Source organism: Caloenas nicobarica, chromosome 14, assembly GCF_036013445.1.
Source record: "Caloenas nicobarica isolate bCalNic1 chromosome 14, bCalNic1.hap1, whole genome shotgun sequence".
In the NCBI taxonomy this organism is placed as follows: Eukaryota; Metazoa; Chordata; class Aves; order Columbiformes; family Columbidae; genus Caloenas; species Caloenas nicobarica.
In genome coordinates this window covers 10,728,170-10,752,022 of record NC_088258.1, presented here as the reverse complement: position 1 = coordinate 10,752,022, position 23,853 = coordinate 10,728,170, and the positions used below count along the sequence as shown (strand labels likewise).

Below are 23,853 nucleotides of genomic sequence, written 5' to 3'. Positions count from 1 at the left end.
TACCTGTATACTGAAAAATAAAAACCAACGAAGTATGAACAGCAGCAGGAAGATATGTGAAAACAGTCTAAAAACTTGAAAGAAATAATTTCAGTCACATCTGTTAGTAAGGACTTGGAAGCTCACTTGGTCGTTTTAATAAACCAGAAAAAAACCCACCACTAGAAATCTTGCTTTCAATCTGTGGCTTCCAAAAGAACCAGTTGCTCCGCTAGTTTCACTTCCAAAACCTTCTTTCAGACACACTACTTAGAAATAAACCCCATTCCAACAACAAAAATTGAAGAATGACAAGACGGCAATCAATTTGATGCAGCGTGACAAAATCCTCAACATTTGTGTTGTGATACTACAGTAGAAGATAATGGCAAAAATTCTGCTCTGAAAAGTTAGTACCAACATTTCCTTGTTGTCAGCCAGATGATAAGCCAACACAAGTGAAAAGAGTCGAGCGTTTTAAGTGCCCAAGTTGGCAATACAAAGAGGGAACACCAAGCCGCGGTCTGCCTCTGTGAAGGCTGCATTCACCTTGCAGCGCTAGAGCCAGACGGAACCCAGATACCTGCTCAAGCAGAAGACAGACGCCAAGTGCCTATCGCTTCAGAGATCTCCAGTGGCATTGCACAACTGCAAATGACAGGTAACTCACGTACTAGAAATAGGAAACAACTCCATTTCAGGTGCCAGGAGTAATAGCTGTGGTGAGTGAGCTTTTTAAGTCAGCAAATCTCTGTAGCATATCAGAGTAAACTCATCTGCAGAGTATCACTCTGCATGGTCAAGTTTCAAAACAAAACTGCATTACAGATATTTTAATTTTACTACAAGTCAGTGTGTTTTGCTGTTATGTGCTTCTATATACTTATACCCTTCTTCTGTTTGTATTATTATAAAAGCACATATCTCTTCTCACTAAAAATGTTGTTCTGGTGACAGTTATTCAACAAAGAACCAAGCAACTATGGTCAAGTCTGTAACATTATTAAGAGTTCCCCGAAACTGGGAAGCAGCGTTATTTGGAATACAATGTGGACTGGCTATTTGTGTTTGCCAGAGGCATGGTCTGCTGGGAGACAGTCAGCTTGGCAGCCTCGAATGGACAACTTCGAGGATGAGAAGCAAATTAACTGCAAGTCACGTTAAGACAATTCAGGCAGCTTCAGACAGATTGAGAGTCACCAGGAAAACAAACAGCACCAGCAGTTTGCTAAAATACACAGAACTGCAAAGGAATGAGAACATCTTCAGCTGACTTAGTTCACAATCAGCAAGTGTATCTAAATCTGGTACTCAGCAAAATCAACTGGGTAATCTGATTAAATAATTCACTTCATCTTTTCTCACCACAGACTTTCCTTAGTACAGATTCCTCAAAACACTGAGTCAAGCAACATAACTACATATACAACTGAAGTCTTGTACCAGAATTGTTGCTCTTTAGGTTAGTTCACTATCTTATTAAATTTACTCAAGATTAATCTCCAACACCAAAACTCCACTCAGTGAACATAGGAAGCAAAATTGTGAACATGCTTGTGAACGGCACATGTATTGTAATACCCCCAGCCAGGAAACAACAGATAACAGAATTCAGTTCTTTTATAGCTCAGCAATTAAAAACCAGACAAACAAACAAACAAAAACCCCCACCACCAAAAACCGCCCCCACAAAAAAAAAACCCAAACAAACCAACCAACCAAACAAAAAAAAATGGAAAAAAAAAAAAAGGCAAAGAGGCAGCTAGTTATTCTCTTGGTAGACAAAAAAATGGTTTTACAGTTTTCTGAAGTTCTCTTCTGGTAAGAGTTCCTCCTCATCTTTAATCTGAAACTACTACTGCAACATGCACCGTCATGTGGCTATTTCAACTACAACAAAGTTGACCACATGCCCTATTCAAATTAATTAGGCCAATACAGTTAAGATAAAAGATTGCTCTGAATTTGTATGCGGAAATCCAGCATATTTGGTCTATTTTTGCACAGTTCGTGATATTTTTCATCTGTAAGATTCTGGTGCCAATCCTACTACTGGTACCAACTTCCAGTTAAATACATAAATGCACAAGTAAGGAAAATTTATCGCTTGCACACAGCACTTTGAACTCTGCATCTAAACTCATTACTACCAGATCATCTGAAATACTACATTGGAAGATCTGCCAGCCAGATCAGCTTTTCCACCAGTGCCTCCCTGCCAGACAGGTTCTAGTTTACATCAATACAAATATTTTCCTCTATAACTTTCAAAATCTGTAGCATAAGTTTACTTAAAATCTAGAATCTTGAAAAGGCATTTTACAAAAAGCCAATAATGTTGTAATCCACATAACTAGGTATGAGAGTAAATAACCATTTTCTCCTGATCTCTTTATAGATTCAGACTAAGATCTGACCAAACGATTACATCCTTTTATGGGGCATGCAGAGCCCAATAACATGTTTGATTAAACTGCACCTTTCAGAAAGAAAAGTAACTTTGAAGTGGGTTTATTAATTCTATATAGAAAACCACTTTGAAAAGAGCCCCCAGCATGCTGTAGTTTCTCTACAGCTTCAAAGCAACAGCTTCTCTAGATTATTGGCCACACACAACTCCAGGATTTGTTCCTAAGTTTCTGCTGCTGGGTACCAGTACATCCTTACTTGAGTAACAGGGCTCTAAAGTTACCGAAGAAAAGGTGATTCCTTTTACAGAATCATGTAAGGAAGCACTGCACCTTGGAAACACATGAAAAAGAAAACACTCGAGAGGTCCTACTCATTTCAATAGGACTTTACTGCTACTTAAGGGAAAAGGCAGAAGTACCAATTAGGTGAATCACTGTCCAAAACTCTCAACAGAGCACAAAAAGGAACTTCGAGTACCATACAAAATAAATGGGAACTTCCCAAAATATTCTTCTGATTTTCCACAGGCTTTGCTAGCAGCATCATGACAAGGGGAATGCATCCCAGCAAGAGACTATATAACATCTAATCTACAGAAACACAACTTCAAGACCTTGCCAGCCACAAAGAGGCTTCGTCTCCCTCATTTGAGAAAGACGAACTCTCACAGCAACAGGAGAGTACGATGCACAGAGCACACTTGCATTGATGTGCTCACTTCTACGGAAGCAATAGGCCATCTGCTTAGCTCTGCTGCTGCTTAAAGTGTTTGACAATCAACACACTTAAAAACCCCTCTAATTTAAAAACATTTTCTAGATGGTTTGAACACGTTGTCTGGACTTAATACACAGTACAAAAAGCATGGCACAACACAAAAGGTCAATTCTGCTACTCCGGGAATTCCTGTGACAAGATGATCTGTTCCTCTACCCCCGCCAAGTGGTAATTGTTCAAAGAAGAATCCTTCTGCTCTTTTAAGCAGATTTCTTTAAAGAACTTCAACCTAGTCAAATGAAGCTATCCTTGTAGTGTTGTCCAAGAAAACAGGGCCACAATGCCACAGTTACAAGCAAAATTGTTACGGGAAAGGAGTCTGGTAGTGAACGGAGCAGAGATATATACAGTCGTATAGAAAAGAGGTTTCCTCAAAGGTTTCCAGATGATCTCGGACAAGCCAAAATCACAAAGCAGCAGCTCTAAATAAACACAAATATGCAAACTGCACAGCTGTGGCCAGCTGTATGTTCAAATTCACAAAACCTTCCCAGGGACTACCCTACTCCCTATTTCCAAAAATATTCTGGGCTATCAAGAACATGCTACATACTCCCAAGAAAACACAACTATTACTTTAATAGTTATTGTTTAACTTGGATTGACAGGTTGCTTCCTCTGGAGGATCGCATGAAATCCATTAAATCCTTTGCTCATGTCTCTCTAGATAGAGGAAATATTTTGCTTTAATCTCTCCCTATCAATGGAAAAACTTTCATCTTGATGTCAGCACCTTAAGGCCCTCTGACTTTGGGAATCAGTTATTTTTCATTCCCTTTTTGATTGGTTAGGGGTAAGGTTTGTGCACCACCTTCGAATTATGCAAGCACATGAATCATGAGTTTGAGTTATCATGTTAATTTCTGGGATAATTTTCATTCTTTCAAGAGCTTCCTTAAAATGGCAAGTCCAGCTCAAAATTAACAATATTGGCTTATGACGCTTCAGATGAAACGAATCCCAGTTATTTCTGAGAGCAGGAGAAGGGATCGGATTCTGGATTTTCTTTTTCCTTCTTTTTCTCTTACTAGAAAGAACGCTTACGAAAACATGCCACAAGAAAGAAAAACAGAAAAAGCAACTGACTTTCCTTGATTAGCCATTTACTAAAAAAGGATTAGAGCAAACCATCAAGGAAGCAAGGTCTTGCCCAACAAAACTGGTCCCAAACCATAAAGGGTCAGGAGTGCCGCATACTGCACATAAACACACTGACTTGAGAAAAAGGGGCTTCTGAGCCATGCTTGAATTAGGTGAATCCGTGATGCACGTTACTTACTTTAAACATAACAAGAAAATCTTGGCTTAAAAAGTTATTTTAGATTTTTTTTTTCTGCATTTGTATTTCAGAACTCCTTCTTTACCTTAGGATATATTGCTACAGTCACCACCTAGAGAATTTACTTCCAGCCTTGATACAGGTCTTCAAGCACAATGGCAGCCGCATTTCAAGGCATTTAGTCAAGTTAGGCACATGCACTATTAGGGAGCCCAGCTGTCTCCCCACTTCTATTGCTGCTCTTCCAATCCTTTAAGCTGTATACATAATGCAGTAAACACCAGGGAACAGAAGGTGAAAAAACAAACTAGCCCACATTCTCCTTCAGCAGAAATTTCAGTTTCAGAAGAAAAGACAAACACTGAAATATTTCTTTACTTTTTTAAAAAGTTTTGATCACAACTGGAACATCAATAAGAGAACAAGCTAACATACAATCACAGTTGATAATCCTATTAGGGCAATAAACTGGGGGGTGGGAAGAGACTGGAAGAGGATGTCAATCCTCAAATGTCTATTAAAGAAAACAGAAAAAATTGAGAACACGTTTGCTTGTCAGGAGAAAAATGAGGGAACAAGTAATTTGTTCCTAAATGGAAGCATAAAATATTGAGCTCACTTGCTCTCTTACCAAGAGAAAATTAAGACATAAAGAAAAACTTAAAAAAAAAAAAGAAATCACGCAATGCTTTTAAGCTTCATCTTGTTGAACATGAGATGGAGCCCTGGAAAACACCAATTCTTCTATTTTTATAAGCTGGCCAAGCTTTAAAAATTGTTTTCTCTTAAGTGCTAACACCTTCACAGAAGCACCATTTTATCACTTATGCTGTCATTTAACAGTCCTACCTTTTCAGTTTCTCCAAACAACATTGTGTCTAAGAACTTTTGAAATCACTAATTTTGCTCTAATCTTTTGGAAATGCAACACCACTGCCAAGCACAGCCCGGCATACAAGGGCCAACTATTAGATGTGTAACAGGAACGCTTCCACTATTCTTTTGTCCACATTAACTTTTACTTCTTGAGCATATGCTAACTGAGAAAGTCCAGGTCGTCTTCCTGAGCTGGCGAATCCCATTTGCAGCTTGAAAAACAGAATTTGAGTGCTGACCTACTCTTTACCAGGATGAGTTTGTTTAAAAGAAACCAAGACATCAGAGAACCTCCTCCTCCAAGTTCATTCATGCTCTGTCACATGAAGACTACAGGCAAGTCCCTTTGCTTTGAGGCAATTCTACTTGAGTTACATCACTTTAAAGAAAAAAAAAAAAAGGTAGTTTCATCACATAACTACATAGTGGCTAGGAAAAAATCTGCTTCTAAGAACTTAGATAACCTTGTGTCAGATAATTAGAATTTCTCACTCTTCCCACAAACTGCAAAAAAACCCAAATGAAAGATAAGCTGAATTTCTTCCTGTGTAGACCAACCCCATCCATACAACAAATTTAGCCAATTTGGAGGCTGGAGACAGCTATACCCTCTTTCACATGACCCTCACTCAGACCACAAGCATCTCTTTTTCAAGCAAAGAGATCTCCTTCAGTGCCAAGAGAATGCTTTTTATATTTTCATTTTCAAAACTTAAAGTGAACTATGTGGCACTCCACAATGACATCAGCATTTATTCAGAGAGCCTGATTTCTTCTACGCCAGGCGATTTTTTCTGTGATTGCCAACACATTAATGAATTAACACTTACATGTTAATAAACTACAATAATAATGACTAGTGATGTATGAACAGATAAAGTATCAGAGTTTAAATTATAATTTTCTACATTTTGTAACAGGATGGGTTTGCCAAAGTTTCAGGAAGGAACTGGACACAAAGCAGCACAGACAAGAGATGAGGCACACTGCTTTCCAACTGAAAGGCAGTTCACAATCCTTCTCTAAGCTCACGCCTGGAAAATAACTCAAAAGCAATGTCTATATCAAGCGGGGCCAGAGCAGTGCCCCAAGACAGAGGCAGATACTTCCAGGTGTATATATACCCTGCCCCAATCTGCAATGGCCACTGAACGAGACTTCTTGCCTAGACCCTGCCCTTCCCTTTTGCAGAGTTTGCAGTAGCTTGGCAATCTATGCAGAATGTAATGTTTCCAGACCAGTCTCTCTACATTTGAAAAACATTCACTGCACAGCTGTTGACAGTGGTCCTTGACAAGAAGACCAATCGCTACACCTCTCCCTTCAATCTACAAATATTTCTCTAACAACTTTCACATTGCTTTACAAGATATTGTTGTCTGGAAGCTAAATTCAGATCCTGCACAGAAACTATAATCTGCTTCCTTTGTGCAGGATTATGCTACACTTTTCCAATTCACCCTACTAAGATACTATCCAACTTTTAACTTCAAGGATGTATTTTTCAACAAGTGCTTTCATTTCTGATTACATGAGAAATACTGTTTCAATTATCTTTCTTTCCTGATGTCACTGGTGATTGAAATAGAAAACTACAGACTCAGGGAAGTGCATTCTTCGGTTCTGTTCCAGAAAAGAATCTACTACATTTTTCTAAACACCTGTATGGAAAAAAAACAAAACCAAAACAAGTGCAATAAATAGAATATATTAAATTATATGTACATACTTTAGTCATTGCTCCTGTCTGTGCTGTGTTCAGTCCGGCGTGACCAGCCATCTGTGGAGATACTTGGGTTAAAGTCTCTGCCAGCACACTGCCTGCATTCCCCTGCATGGCAGGGGCAGAATATTGCATTCCTGCTCCCCTTCCTCTTCCAGCTGCCCCAAGAGATCCATTCATTACCTGCCCTTGTCCTTGCTGAGGCTGATTCATTAAACTGTGACCAGAATTACTGTTGAGAAGGCTCTGGTGTGTCTGACTGAAATTAGTATTCATACATATCCCAGGTCCAGTCTGTGATGTTGCAGGGCTGCTCGTCACCATCCCCACTTGTTTTTGTGCTTGAGAGTTCAGTGTTTGTGATGCGGGTGTGGTAGGTCCGGAGGTGCTGGCTGCTTGTTTTGCCAGGCCTGAAGCAGAAGAGTCTCCTTGGTTTAAAGGGCTCTTACCCATAGCACCCAGATTACTGATATTAGCACTGTTCGGCTGCCCTTGAACTTGACCGCCAACTCCCTGCTGGACAGGGCTATTGGAGTTCACATTTCCAATTCCTGGGTTTAAGGAAGAGCCGCTGCCTCCCCTTAGAAGTTCGGAAAGCTGTTTGTGTTTGGAAGCTGCATCTGGAACAAGGTTCCCACTGCTGTTTAAAAGGCCCAACTCGCCATTGGGGATCAGCTCATCAGGAAGATCGTTTTCCAGGTCAAACAAAGATCCAAAATCTACAAGTTAAAACAGAAATATCGGTGAGAAAAACTTGACAAACAAGTGACTAAAATATTCATTCACACTGCGCTGTACTAGTCTTAAACAACGACACACACTAAGGTACATCTTTATGCGAGACTCAACATTGACAGCAAGCGAGCGAGGGCCTCTGTGACACAAACTCCAGAGTCCTTCAGAAAGTGGAGCCATTGACACACACTGTGCACACACAACCAGACTGGGTCGAGCACTGGCCCAGAAGTAGCGGTTTTTCGCAAAACTTTTGAAACACATTGCACCAAGCTTAAGAAACTCAGGTTAGATCATTGTATTTGTGCCACCTAACTCCTCAGTTTCTCTTGTTTTGGCAAAAGAAGGCACCAGAAACATCACGAGGTTTTCTTTTTTTTCCTTTTGTTGTTTTTGTTTATTTTTTGTTGTTGTTTGCTTAGTTTTGGGTCTTTTGAGTTGTTTTTTGGTTTTTTTCCCCTATTGATTTACTCTTCCAAAAGAGCAATTACATCACCTTCTCCAACCTCCTATGCAACCCCAGGCCACTGCATTTCAGCCAGCAATCCTACTTCAACCTTCTAATTTATGTTTGTGTATGGTCAAAGAACATCTCCCAGCAAGGCTTCCAGGCTTGATCAAAAGACAACAACTACTTCTTCGGTAAGTTTGATCCCAGTCTCACCTATAAATGTGTTCAACATCAGTTTCTAGTCATTGATTTGTACCATGATCCACTGCCTCAGAAGATCCCAAAAGGCACTCAGCATTTTCTCCTTGTAATGCCTCTTGAATCAAGTCACTTCTCGATCCCTGAACAGCTCAAATAATCCAAATTGCTCTCTAAGTGCCCAGCCCTCATTTATCATGCCCAATATTGACAGAGCTAATCCACACACTCTGCAGATGAGCAAAATAAATCAATCAAATCTTCATTAAGCCACTTGAAGGAACTGCTCTGCCTGGCTGCAACATTCAGACTGACAAAAAGTGGAGGATTGTTTTGTTTTTGAAAAGGAGTAGCTCAAGTTCACTCAAATGTTTACTGCGTGTCATAAGTGATGTCTGTGTAACAATGTTATTTTGGTATGTACTAAAAAATAGGAAGTTAGGTACTTCCATGTTAAAATTAAAAGTTATGTCTGAAGACATAAGGACAAGAGAGTACAGCAACATTAATAAACATGTGAGCAGACTAGACTCAATTCATCAGAGCAGCTGTTCAAACATACAGCACATCTCAGAGAAGTTTTCCAGTCCAAGAATGTGATCTGAAACAATCACTTTTTAGTGTAAAGTAACAAAAATGTGTGAAAACTTTATTTTGCCCTCTCCAAGCTAGTCCTGAAAAACCCCAGTCCCTCACAGTGAGCAAGACAAACCCATTTTTTTCCAGATTAGAGCAAACAAAAGTTCTTTTCTAAATAAGAGCATTGCAAAAGTTTCATTATTTTGAAGTTTAATTCACTGTTCAACCACAAAAAGTCGTTGCAGGACTCAGGTTGCAGAAGTGGCATATGATTGTTCAGCCAGTGACAGCCTGGACCGCACTTAACTGCATTGAAAACAAACAACAAAAGGCCAATAACACTTCACCTGTATCGCAAAGCTAAGATGCATTACCAGCACATTTCAGCACATCTCCATACAACGCATTTCATCAGCATTCAAATTTACAATTCAACCCAACCGAAGAAAAGTTAATTTTTAGATGTGTTGCAATGACCAGTGAATTACCTGAACGGTCACAGTAAACATACACAAAAATATTAAGTTCTGCCTGTTTTGAAGCACCCACAGCAGCATGTCCTTTAGGAGCCAACATTTTGCCACCATCACCTACTGAAGCCAATAAGCTCTGAAGAATTCTTCCAGCCTTGCATCGCAGTGGCTACAACAAAATGCACCACAGCTCAGAACAGACCACCTACTCCCTTTCAAGCAGGGAAGTAACAAACTAATGTTTTCATTAGCTAGGTTCACTAAAGTATTTTTAATTTCTCTCTTACTTGCTGGATTTCCCTTCAGTTGTTTAGTTCATCTTTTCAGCTTATCTTCTACAGAAACTCCTGGTGTACCTTCAACCACATTCCTTTCAGCAATGGCTTCATCTCTCCTCTTTCCCACACAACCACTCAACGCTCACTATATGCTGCAATTTGCATCTCTTCCTCTCTATTTTGGTTCCACCTTCCTTCTTCCTAGATTTCACTATTTTTAACCTTCCATTCCTCTCTAACCCCATTGTCTGTTTTGGCAGAGCTGCAGGCTGGAGTCCACCCAAAGCCATCTGCCTGTGTGTCACCAAGGCTGGTGACACGGGGCCCACGGCTGAGCCTTCACCTTTCTTAGACTGCTCTTGTCACCCTGCCTCGCTGGGAAGTTCAAGGTTCACAGCGCTTGTGGAGACAACTTGGGTAAATCCAATGAAACAGTGTTTTTCCAAGCTTCTACACCTAAATTGTTAATATTTCATAACAAAATACATGTGTGCGTGTGGCCCACATGCAGGGCCAGGAGCAGAGAAGTCACAAAACGTGTAGAGAGAAGATGCTGCTGTGGCTTAAAAAGAGAAGTGTGGGGTTTTTTCCAGTTGTATTTCAATATGGGATGTCAGAGTACAAGTGCTCAATTTTTTTTATTTGGCTGGCTGGACTCTTAACATTCTTGCCAAGGAAGGGAAATGTTTTTGCAGTTTACAAAAAGAGCGAAGAAAGCGTTTGGGAAGGCTGCCTCTTCAAACGTAAAATAATCTACCACTCCTAAGCTCCTGTAAGAAGGCTATACATTAGGGTTAGACATGGAAAGTTTACAGCTCTGCCAGCAGGAAAATAAAAAGCAGGTAAACAGCACAGTGGCCATGTAAAAATTCTCAAAGTATTCAAACGTTCAGGTAATGATTAATCTTCCTGCTTTTATATTTTAATCAGTCTTGTACATTAAAAACATCAACACAAGGTGGATTTTACAACAGTTATAAAATACAATGGAAAACAAAAGTCTACTTGAGTATGTCTGCAACAAATCCATGCAGATAAGATTGTCTTGGCAGTTATAAAAATAATAAATGCATTTATACACATAAAAATCTGCCATAGGAAGGCTGCCCACTTCTACTGGTAGCAAAATGAAAAGAACCTCAGTCCCCCCATCCTCACGAAAAGAACATAACCGATCCCATCCCCAATGCTTCAACTATTTCTCCAAGCCGATGACAGCTACCAGGAGTCTAAAAAAACCCCACCAAACCACAACAAAACTGAGATGCCTTTGCCTTTACATAGAGTTAACTGAAGCAACGTCCAAAAAACACCCTAGAGAGAAGTCCCACTCCAATTACCGAGCTTTGTACCTGCTCCATCTCTCAAACCTGCTACTTACCCAGCACACGGAGAACAGAAAAGTGGTCTTTGTTTTACAAGAGGACAGTTTCCCTTCTCTCATCAGGCACACGTCTGACTTCAGTGCCCAGCAAGCAGCAGAGCTGACTAAGGCCGCAGAGACCCACCTCGAAGCGTCTTGTCTCTAACGCAGCACTTCTGATCCTAAACCTCACACCTTTCATTATCTCTGTTACATAAAAACCAAACAGCCTCTTAACAGGAGAGAGCCAAAGAACAAATAACTTGTATTTCGGAAGGGATGGAAAAGTACTAGGCAACGACAACACCCCCACTCTTTTCAAAGGGTTCCTTTTCCAGTTGGAGAATTTTGCATTTTGTGAGCATCTATTTTTCAAACATAGAAGATAACCACACTTGAGACACACCCTCTCCTAATTTCAGTTTTATGAGCTTAAATGTCACAGTTTTCTGCCTTCCTGGACAACACTTTCAGCAACCAGAGCAAAAAATGTTCTGTTTCCTACTAAGCCTTCTCAGAAGAAAAAAAACAAAAACCAAAAAACAACAGTGCTGCATTTTCAGGCAGAACATTTTAATCTGTACCACTACTTGCAACTGTTATCAGCAGACTCTTAATATACATATACAATCAATTAACCTGTTTCAATGTCACTAATTTTTTCCCCGTTAGGTCAACCTGGAAAGGTGACAAAGATTCGAAGGTATTTCTTTACGTGATTTATTATCACAAAGGTACCACACAGCAAACAAGAGGAGAAGCACTGAATTCAGTTTCATGGTTTTTACATTGAAATGTGATGGGGAGTTTTTCTGTCCCAACCTCTGACCGCCCATCCACGGAGCAGACGCTGAAGTCACACTGCAGTCCCGGCAGACAAGCAGTATTTTCACCCTGCCTTTCTTCCATGCCAACATTTCAGTGAGTCCAATTTTGTTTTGTAAGGCTTCTTTCAATCATGCCAGACCCCAGCAGACAAAGCCTCAACAGTTCAGAGCTCCAGCCATTCCCTTAAATTCAATGTCAGGTAACTCAACTCAATAGCCATACTGTTTAGTGCAGTCATCCATTCCAACCTCCTTTCGAGGTTTGAGGATTCTGTAATTTATTGTTTCATAAAAGACAATTAGTGCATTTAATGTTTCAGAGCAATTAAACAATGCATTCATAGAAAAAATAAAATTTCCAGTACGGAAACTTTACATTAGTATCTTAACCTAACAAGACACGCAGAAAGACTGCAAACTGACGTGCATCTGACCTCGACTTTCAGAAGAGCATCTCTTTTTCAGAACATGATGTTTAACAACCAGGTTGAGAAAGAAGAGTGATAAGGGACCTGGCTGGGGCAAGGAGACCCTAAAGGCTGACGGGGAAATGAAAGATCCGATAGCAGGCATCTAGATGAGTCCCAACAAGTTATGGCTTGCATAATAAGAGATTCGGATATTTAACTAAATTTCTTTCTGCCTGATCTTTTGAACTACTTCCATTTGGGACGACAAAGAAATACAGTCTGGTTTGTTCATTCCTAAGTCAGTAGACTGGTCAAAATTCAAATAAATCGATATGCAGAAACGAGCCTTGCCTTTATGCATTCTAGGTACTTGCCTGCAGGAAACTCATTAGAGTAATTATCACTGCTCTCTTGCTTACAGAATCACAGTCACTCCTGTTGGAACGGACATCAGGAGGTCTGTAGCTCAACCCCTCAGCCTCTTCTCAAAGGGCAAGTGACCCTGACCTCCTTGGTAGCCCCTCACTAAATTCACCTCAGCCCCTCCACGATCTTCCCAGCGAGGGGAGGGAGGCTGATTCGTATATAATTGCCTCTATTGGCCTTTTAGCCTTTCTTGAAAATGGTGTAACACGTGCGTTCTCCTGCTTTCCCGTGGCTGGGATTTCAGGATGGGGGACTGAGAAAGAGGCATTTGTTCCACCACACTCCCTTTGCAACTTGCCTTCTGGCAAAGTGTGATTCTCCATGAGATGAACACCATTCAGGGTAGACATGTAACTAAGCAGTGACACAGTTCCTAAAATCAATTAAATTAGATCCATTTTGTGCAACCCAATAACCAAAAGGAACACTATCATCTTAGAATCTAGTTAATTTTAAAGTAGCTTCAAGCTCCTAAAATCTCCTCCAATCCATTTCTGTAAGATTTTAGCAACTAAGTGACTTTTCAAAACTGAAGCTCATTACACAGAGCAAACAAGTCAAGAAGCTAATGAAAAAGAATCTGTTCTCTTCTAACCTCCACTGCAATACTACCAGTATTATTGATCCAGTTTTAAAAACCCTCCTGACACTAGTCCAAACACCAGACACACAAGTCAGGATGTATCTATATCCCCTATACCACAACTAATGCATGTGTTAACAACAACTACCTGATAACAGGAAAGACCAAATGATCTGCTCCCAGCTTCTTTCCTTCTTCCCTGAAAACGAGAAAAAACCGAGATCCTTCCCTGATTACACCGAGTTTAGTTCCTAGCATCTCTTTCCACTTGCACGTTGTGTATCACAATGCCACAACCTCAAGTTTCTCTCTACTGTACTTATCCAAATTGTCTCTGCCATCTTTTGCTGTGTTCATAATGAAAATACAATCTGTGCTGAAGGTCCAAAAAAACCTAAGATACTAACTTCTTTCAGAAATAATCCCTATTTTCAGATCTACTACACTTCCATTTAAAAAAAAATAATCAAAAAATCAGAGATCACCTGAATGTTCCACTATTAAAAACAAAGTAGCATATAAGGGCACATTAAGTACACCTGGTACCAAAATTAATAGACAGAAATATGAAAAACGCATTCAGAAAAGCTAGTCTCTCATCTTGTCCCAGATGCTAGAGGGGAATAAAACCAAAATAACCCTCAAAATGTGTAGCAGAAGCAGCCCAAGATCTAGTCTGTTCTTGGGAGCATCAGAAGGCAAATGATGGACTGACTTTGCTCTCCTCCGCTCCTACAGAGTCTCTCCACAACCATTCTTCTTCTTTATTGTTTCCCAAGGTGTCTTCGCTGTTTTGACACTATTGCTGTGTCTGCTCTTGTGAGTAACTTTAAATCCTACCCAGCGGTATCAACAACACGGACATAGCTCCTGTCACACTGCATGTGGCAACCAGGCTACACACGCTTACTGACCAAAACGCTTCAGTAACTTTGCTGTAAGAGCAGAAATCTGGACAGAAGAAGAGGAGGCAATGTGCCCATGGACTGGGAGACCATCGCACTGGTAACCTCAGCGTCTCCTTTACAAGATCATCCTGACGAAGATTAAATATTTTAGGGTTTTTGCAGCACATTAACAGAAGCAAGATCTGCTTCTCATCCTATCACACACACATCTTTTCTGTTGCCCTATTTTAACATCTGACAAAACATTTAAGTTCAGGATGACTCTTTAAAGAGGAATCATCTGAAAATTCTGAAAATTAACAGTGGGCACTTGCTCAAGGCAGCATGAAATGCAGAGCCTGTATCAAAACAGAGAGTTTGCAGGTGAATGCCTTCCGTTAGCTCACACAACTGACAGATCCACTGCTTCGCGTTAAGGCTGTGCCACCCTCACTGCACATCTGGAAAAAAAAAAAATCAACTGATATCATACAAAGATGCAAATTATCTTGACAAACAAACTTTAACTGTGACATTCCCCGGCCAGACTTCTTATTAAATACACAGGTCAACACAAGGTGTTTCAGCTTCCAAACTGTTCAGCCCTCCATCGCCACACAATGACTGACAGCATCGGTGGCAAGATCTCCATGCTCGGTTTTGCCTTCTAGCTCACGTTGCTTCCAACATCCCCTTCACCTACACGAGTCCTTCTCTCAAAGTTCCCACCTTTGTGCACCTTCTGTAACAGAAGCACAGAACAGGCCTATTCTGCAAAGGCTAAAATAGCAACAATCAATCTGTACCTGAAGTAGTATTATGAAACAAACACAAGAAAGTGTTATGCAAGATCACTAGGAAACGGGCAAGTTCTGCGTCTCCTTTATGATGTCTAATAGCTGCAAAAAGTGTGTTTCCATTATCTTTGTTTTAATGTCACTTTTCCCTCCCTATTTCTGATACCAAATTATAAGTGAAGGGTTGTTTGCTTGGCAACTCAAATTCAGCTGTGCAAGAAGACACCACACAAAAAAACCCAAGTGCTCATAAGTAAGCAACATCAGATGTGGTTAAAACTAATGATTTTTATATATTTCACTCCAAAAAAAGCTTCCAATCGTAACTGACTGAATATAGAAAAAACAGTGCCCTCACAAATCTGTTTTACTTTAAAGCATTAATTTCAGTGAGATGAGGCTGTTCTGAATTATTTTCATTAATATTTTCCTTAAAGGAGTTTATGAACCTTAGGAAAAAAAACTTCACAGCTACTACAAAAACAGATTTACATTCAGCACTTACTGAATTCAAGTCTCTCGGTAATTTCCAGGTTTCTTTGCTCCATTAGGTGAAACTACACAGGAGATGACACAGAAGCTACGTCATCAACAACACCCACTATCAAAGTACCGGCAGCGGTAAAGTTGGGCAGAGCAAGAGAGAAGCTTGTGGCCTTCAGGTGTGACACACACGGACAGTGTTTGGACTCTAATATTCCATTTTCCTTCTCCTGTGCAACAGAAAGCAGCTAGCGCCGGTGTCTGCCTCAGAGATGTCCAACAGCAGCAATGAAATAACGTCTACCTGTGAGACTGGGAGGCACATCACCTAGAAAGAGCAACTCATTTTGACAACGCTGTCGCCCTGAGGAAGCTCCCACAGCATTAAAGATGACCCTCAGAGAAGTAGGAGATTATTTTACAGACTTACATATGTATTAATAAAAATACATAAACACACACACATGAAGTTATTGCAAATCGGGGCTACTGTATTTGTCCAATGTTCCAAATAAGATCCTTATTTCTCAACGGTGGTGAATAAGAGGAAAGGGAAGATAAAGTGAAGCTTTTGAAGACTATACGTTAAAAGATTTAGATCCTGAGTTATGACTGCGAATTACCAGTGATGATAAGAGTTTTGGTTTTCTTTTGATTCACACTATGGTTTTGCACAATACTTGATAGAATTTGTTGAGACATCTCTATTAAAGACATTTTTCCAAATAAAAAATTTAGGTTCTCTCTGTATCTTAGACATCTGAAAAGACAGATGGAAAGCATAACATATGTTAAAATGAAGATTTACAAAGCAAAAATTCTTGAAAGTGTAAACCAAATTAGGATGGAAGTGTTAGATTTCTAAGCTATCCCACATGCTTTTTCGTTGTATAAGAACAAACCTCAGAATTTTTCAAATCCTGTTTTTCAACTACCCCCTCCACCCCAATTTCACATTAACCTGTAGTATTTTGCGAACAGACTGAGATTTTTGATCATGTTCTTCTTTATCAGCAGGTAACAACAGACAGCAAAATCTCTAATAAGAACAGACACCAAGAATAGGTGTATTTTTTTTTAGCATGAAGTTGCAGATATAATAACAAAACACAGCATGTTGCTGTAGAAATAACTAATGGCACTGGACTACGACTTCAAGGAATGTTCAGCCAGAATAGAAAGTGAATAATCTGCAATAGAAAACTGGGAATGATTTCGCAAGCTATCAAGAGATCTCTGGAGTCCGACAAAGACTACTGACCCTCCCGAGCACAGCCTTTATTCCTGCCTGCTGCTGGCAGGGCTTCTCCAGGAGCCACAGCGCAAGACGGCACTTACCACGCTAATTTTAAGTCATGATGAAGGAGGGAGGAATCAATGTGATAAACTCCCAAGCACATAGGCAATTATCACTCAAAGTATGAATTTCAAAAAAGGAAGGGGCACAACTGCAGGACTGCGGACTGCCACATAAAATCAGGCTAGCAGATCATCTGCTCAGCTTTTCATCTCGCACAGACATTAGAGTCAAACTACTTGGAAAAATCTATTAAAAAACCCAAACAAAAAAGTATACAATAACCTGCTATCAGCAATGCTTCATGAATTGATAAGAATTAGCTGCACTAGACTCTCAATAAATGAGACAATTTCTAATTTTACAAATCTCTTGTCCCACATTACAACTGCAGGCATGAACTTATGCAGGTCAGTCACTTAAGGTCAAAAAAACCCAACCCAACAGCTTGTATCAAACTTAACATAGTTCAAAGTAAACATTTTTGCTTGGCATCATCATCTCCCATCCACGACCCTCATCAATATATGTATACGGTAAAGTCTTAAGAAACAGTACAGCCATGAAATAACACCCCACGTTTTTTCCCATCCCAGCTAGTTACAGCGCCAGAACCACAAAGCAAAGGACATTCCCATGAAATCATTACAACTACACTCCCTCCTTCACCTACATCTTTCCAGAAGAAACATTTCTTCCCCCTATTTTCTGTTTATAAATCTAAGTCTGTTCACTTAACAGAATTAACCTTTTTCTTATTCCAGGAAGGGATGGAGAAAGCATGTGTATAAAAGCGATTCTTACTGTCAGAGCATACAACTGACATGAAAGTTTTGCGTAGATCATCTAAAACAAGAGCAGACCGATTAAACAGGCTTCCATGAAACTTTTCAGCTATGCAGGAATGAACCCTTTTAAAACATATGTACTAATGCTTTCATGCGTACAAAAAAAATCTGGTTTTACATCACCGAGACGTCAGTTCCACTTGGAGTCTCAGCTAAGTACGTGAACGTAAGCTTAAAAACACTTGCTCTCTCTCCTTTAGCGACTTGGTTTTCATGGTAGTCCACTCCTTCTAAAACTAAAAACTCAATCCACTGAAATACACCTGCTTTTTGGTAGGAGAATAAGATCAAATCGGGCTGTGTATCGACACAAACTCCCTTCTGCGAAGTTCTGCAGCGCGCTGGGAGTTGGCCAGAGATCTGCTTATCTCGGCACGTACAAAGGAACGTGCGACAAGGCCGGTCTTTCCCCGGTTTTCAAACACAGGCACTACGATCCTAACACGCTGGGCCGTAAAGAGAACACGAACTACCAGAGATCTCAGCCTGCAGCTCTCGCAGCAGCAGCCATACTGTCCCTGGTCTGAAGTTGTGGAGTGGGGAAAAAAAAATCCAAACCACAGACACAAGAAAGTATAAGGTGAAAATGCTCTGATGGACTTTTGAAGCTGTTCATCTCACCTTCTTTCCAACTTCACCTACTTTATGAATTCATTAACTCATAATGCAGTTAAAAACACCCTCTGCTCTGGCCCAAATTATGATTTGTCGTTTCTGGAACCACTACAGCCGAAGGCTGCAGGGCACGTAACCGATGCAGAGAAGCATCACTCGCGTGGCAATGCAGACCACCCCCAAGCTACCCACAGAACCACCGGGAAGAGGCACCTGACGAACACCAGGTTTGCTGCTGCGCCATCCTAGCACGTTTTTCACAATCTGTGCGCAGAGTTCAGACCAAGACCAACTCGAAAACGCTGCCAGCTCACTGTATATTCTGCCGGAGGACCAATGCCAGCAACGTGCAAAGTAATCACGACACTCAACCTTAAAATGATATGCCGCCATAGCCAAAGTTACTGTAATTCTACTTTTCATGTAAGTCTCTTGTTTATTCTGCAGCAGGCTAGATGAGAATACCTTGTAACAGTTAGAGAAGAGACAAATGCTTAGATATGAAAAATACTGTGTACCTAATAAAGCAGTAACAAAAGCACTACTACTACCTGGCTAGACAAGGAAAAAAATCTTTCCCGTGGACATTTTACCATAGGAGTCAGCTGGTTCAACGCTGCACAGCAGCAGCAAGCTAAGTTAACAGCCGTAAGTCTTAACCGCCTTTATTCATACAAAGAGCAACGGGGCAACTGCAAAATGTTGACTATCATAAAACTTAACGATGGTCACAGTATACGTTTCTGTTATCCTTTCATCGCTACTCCCTTCTCCAAGATCACACACTTGATTTAGCCACTTAACAGGAAAGGCCGTATTTTCACAACGTAAGTAGACGAATTTCAATTGCACAAAGTTCACTCCGGTAAGCTGAGGAGCTATTTTTACCAGAAAGATTAAAGGCAGCTAAAATTTGCCTCGACAAAAGGAGTTGCTTAACATCACCGCATCAAAGCATAAAGTGAAATATAAACACGGATGAGCAGTTGCTTTCTGCCGAATGTTCAGGCCTGCCGTGAGACCCTCCGCCATCGCACCGCTGTGCTCCGCTACAAGCATTTGCAGGCTCGGAGCCTGACTGCTCAGCAACAGAACTGCACAGCCGGGCCTAACGCAACATCTTTTAAAGCACGTCCCACTCACGCAAGCTGCGGCATCAAACGCTGCAGGTTTAGGACTGCAATTACAATTCAGTTATCCAATACATAACTTACTGCCTGTTCAGGGTGCAAGCTTCAAACCCATCTCCCCCAGCACCTCTGGTCACAAAGGCGACTTCCCAAGTTGCAATGTAACTTTTTCATTCTGCTTTAGGTTCAGGAGCAGGTATTCGACAGCAATTGCTACTCAAACTATTTGTATTGCCTGCTACAACACACAGAAATGTTCAACAATCTTTCAACGAGCAGCATTTGCTGCTGGCAACAAAACTAAAGAGATTTTTTTTTTTTGAAAAAGCACTTTTAAGTGCACACACATGCACAAGGTATTTTTGCCTGAAGAACACCAGGATGATGACAGAACGCTACGGACACACTCCTACTCGTTCAAAACACAACCTGTAGTCTGCTGTCCCTGGCGACCAAAGGCCCCTTCAGCCGTGTAAAACTTTATGCAGATGCTGGAGTTTACATATCAGGCACTGCACAGAGCTCACTGAGACACATTAGAACTTGCTGAACAGGACGTAATTATGACTGAAGCATTCCAGAACAGCCCAAGTGAACTTCAAAAAAGGGAAAAAAAAGAAAGAGACACCGCTTCAAACATCTTCCACTGGCTACCAGTAGAGTCTAAAACACCTAGCTGAAGAATTAAAAGGAAAACTGCTTTTCCTGAGTTACTGCGGTGCATTTCGTAGCAACTTGCATACCAGCCTTCCACAAGATATTCTGCTGCTTCCACGAAAAGGATTAACGTAGTTCAATCACAAGACCTCACCTAGATATTCTCTGCCAATTCTCGCTCTCAATACCATTTCTTTTTGGCATGTTCCATTTATTTGTAAGCTGAGAAAAAAAAAATCCATAAAAAACCCCAAAAGGACTGAAGTATCTATAAGCTATTGCCGAATTCAGATTAAGCAAACCAAAAAAAGCCACAATTTATCAGCTCAAGTATAGTGATATTTTTTTAGTCTACAGAAACACAGCAGGAATTGTATGATTAACTTATCACTGTCCCTTCAACAAGACTCCTTAATCTCTGAAAACCAAAACGCAAGTCCAACACACTTCATGTTCCTATAAAACCACTGTGATTAAAACAGCTGGAACATAGAAAGACACCAGTACACGCACACATGCTCCGATGCACACACATGTATTTACAACGGGCAGGAGCTTGTTGGAAATGAGAAATTTTGATGCAAACCCATTACAAATGAAAAACAAGCACGCCGAAGACACTACGCAACATACAGACAAGTCGGAGGGACTGCCAGCCTTCTGGGCATTTCATCACACAACCAACCCCACAACTTCAATTGTTATCTGCAAATTATTCGGTTTTTGGAGAAAAATGCTCAGAAGAGGCGGAGCCAAGCGCCTTAAACGAGGGTCACGGTTGGGAGAATAAGGAAAGCAAAATATTAATAGGCTATTAGGGAGTTTTTAATCCGTAGTGTGTCGCATGCAGGGGCACAGTGGAAGAGGCTGCCTACATGGAGCTTGTAGTTGTGGGCGATATACAGCTTTTAAGGAGCAGAGACGGAAACCCCCAGCACCCCGTCCAGAAGCGGGGCGGCCGGTGTTTCTGTGGCTGGGTTCTCCTCCCTCCCCACCGGCACCCCGCTCACCTGGGCACCCCCAGCATCCAAGCCGAAGCAGATCCCTCCATCCCTTCAGCATTAAAACGAAGCGGCGGTCGGCGACCACTATTTATAGCCGGGACGGTACTTGGCGTACGGGTCCCACCCGGTAACTTCGACTGGAGGAGGCCCAGCCGCTCCGGGAGGGATCCTTCCCCCTTTCCCGGCACCTCGCCAGGCCGGTTCCCACCCCCGGCGGGAACGGGCGGTTCCACACCGCGCCCCCCCCCCCACTCCGGCGGCCGCCGGGCCCGACCGCCCGCCAGAGGAGGAGCAGGGGGGGGAACCGCCGGCCAGGCCCGCCCGCCCCCGCACCGCCCTGCAGGCCTTACCTGTGCTATCGCTGGCGGAGAAGCCCGGCGAGTTGAGCTTGGCTCGCTTGGGGTTGGGCGGCCCGTCGAGTAAGTTCTCCGCCATGGTAGCCGGCAGGGCCGTCCGAGGAGAGGCCGCCGAGCCGGTAATCGTTGGAGCCGGTGGGAGTCCGAGGCGGGGTGAAGCTCTCTCTCCCCGTTCCTCCGAAGGGGAACCCGCCGCCGAGCAACAGCGCCGCTCAGTGCCCGACCGGCGGCGGCCCCCGCTCCCCCATACCCGGGCCGGGCCGCCGCCGCCGCAGCAGGCCGCAGGGGAGGAGGGTTCGGGGCGGGGTGGGGAAGAGCCCAGCGCCCCCTCCCTGCCGGCCTCGCTCCTCCCGGCCTCTTCCCCCCGCCCGGCCGCCGCCGCCGAGGAGGTGCCCGGATGGCGGCTCAGGCAGTCACTCGGGGAGCATAGCGCCCCCCCCGCTCCCCTCCACCGCGCCCCGTCCCCTCCCCTCCGCGCCGGGGGGTTCGCCCCGGCCCCGCGGCGGCCCCCGCCCGCCGCCCCCGCCCGCGGCCGAACCGCGGCCGAGGTAGGGGAGGGAGGGGGGGGAGGAAATTTTAAAAAAACACAAAAAATCGGAAAAAAACCGAAAACACCCAAAAAACGCCCCAAAACAATGAGCGCGGCGCGGCGGCGGCCGCGGCTCCCGGTCCCGGCGGCGGCGCTCGGCTGGCTCCGGCCGGCTCTGCCCCGCTGCCTCGAGCCCCTCTGCCCGTCGGCGGCGCTCCGCGCGGCTGCCCGTGTCCCGGCGGGCGGCCCCGCTGCCCTGGCCCGGCCCGGCCCGGCCCCGCTCCGCTCGCGCCGCGCTCCGGCTCCGCGACAAGATGGCGGCTGTTGATTCCTCAATTAAAAAAAAAAGTTTTTTTTTCTCTTCTCTTTTCCAGAGACCATGGGGGCGGGGCCGGGGCGGGGCCTGCGCCTTGCGTCACCGCGCACGGGGCACGCCCCTCCCGCCCCCGCCGACGCCGGAAAGGCGCGAGCGGCGACGGAAACCGACGAGTTCGTCCTCAGTTGCTCCGCGGAGGGGCTGGCGGACGGGGGGCCCGAGAAGGGCTCGGCGGGGGCGCCCCCCTCCGGTGTCCCCGTGCCCTCGCCCCCTTCAGGGACCCCCTCGGCGCCCCCACAGTTGCCCGGTCGCTTTATCCCCCTTCAGCGCCTTCCCTAGCGGCCTCCTCGGCTGCCCTCAGTTGCTCACCTCAGTCTGCCCTACTTACCCGTGTCAGGGTTTCCCCCCTCAGCACTGCAACGGCTGCCCCCCTCACGATAATCCTCCACATTATCCTCCCTTCAGTCCCCCACAGTCCCCCCGTCAGTCACGCAGCAAATGTCCTCCTTGATGTCCCTTCGCAGCGTCCCCTCCCAAGGTCCTCCCTTAGTGCCCCTGGTTCCCCCAGGCCCCCAGTGCTGAGGCGCAGCAGGACCCGACGCGGCCCAGCGGGGCCATGCCAGCCTGTGCCCTCCCCAGCTGACACGCGGCCCAGGCCTCAGGGCGATGGCGAGGCCGCCGGTGCTTTTGTCGCCCCAGCACCCGCCTGCCCAGGCTGCCCTCAGCGCTCCCCATTGCCTGCCCTTGTCCTCTGTTTCCTCCTGAGAAAACCTACAAAGCAGCCTGCACAGCCCCCTCATGCCTGCCCCCACATGCACCCCGCCAGGGTTTGCTGTGGCTTGGCTGACGGGCTTCTCCCCCTGCTCTTTGCTCGCCCAGAGGCTTGGCTTTCCACTGCTCCTCGACCCTCGCACATGGCTCCGCCATCCTCCAAAAGCCCCACTGTGGCGGCCGGTGCAGCACATCTCCAAGCCAAGCTGATCCTGTCTCTCAAGCACCGAGGCCGAACCCAGCCTTGCTTTACGAACACCTCATGCTCTGTCTAGACAGACTTCCCCAGCCTGAAACAGGCTTATAGGACTGGAGCTCATATACTTCAGTGGATTTCCATACTGGTTCCCAACCTGAGAAGCAGGTCGTATGAGCCCCGGTGATGTGACGTGCCAATGTGGCAGCAGAGCTCCTTGTACCCAAACTGGTTGCTTGGGGCTGTTTTCGTCATCTACATGTCGATAGATCCCCTAAGAGCAGCCACAACCCAAGGATGGGCTGGAGAAGGGCACTGAGACAATTCTGAGGATGTGTTGATAAAGTCCATAAGGCACAATGGATTAATCAGTAACGTTCTATTGGTTTAAAGGAGATCTATAATGACACCTTCTTTTGCAAAGAGCGAGTCTGTCTTTTGTTTACTGCAAAACTCGAATTCATTACATTTACTTCTACATTTACATGCATTTAATTACATTTACTTGCAAATTCTGTATTTATTTACATGGTGCCTGTCCTTGCTGAGGTCTGACTGTAATCACGCTGGAGGTCTCTTACAGGCCTCTGCTTCTATC

The 23,853-nt window shown here is 43.6% G+C and overlaps 1 protein-coding gene across 4 annotated transcripts in view; it reads right to left on the bottom strand.

The window, feature by feature from the left end:
* Positions 1-21,857, bottom strand: part of CREBBP (CREB binding protein) — a 95,244-nt gene extending 73,387 nt beyond the window's left edge. For 3 of the 4 annotated variants that reach the window (XM_065644507.1, XM_065644511.1, XM_065644508.1), the window contains exons 1-2: positions 21,438-21,857; positions 7,053-7,765 (exon numbers count right to left, since the gene is read on the bottom strand). In XM_065644507.1, coding sequence (XP_065500579.1) covers positions 7,053-7,765; positions 21,438-21,522 — 798 coding nt within the window. In that variant the 5' untranslated portion in view covers positions 21,523-21,857. The remainder of the gene's footprint in view (positions 1-7,052; positions 7,766-21,437) is intronic. The other variant, XM_065644509.1, reaches the window with a different exon arrangement.
* Between the last annotated feature and the right edge of the window lie 1,996 nt (positions 21,858-23,853).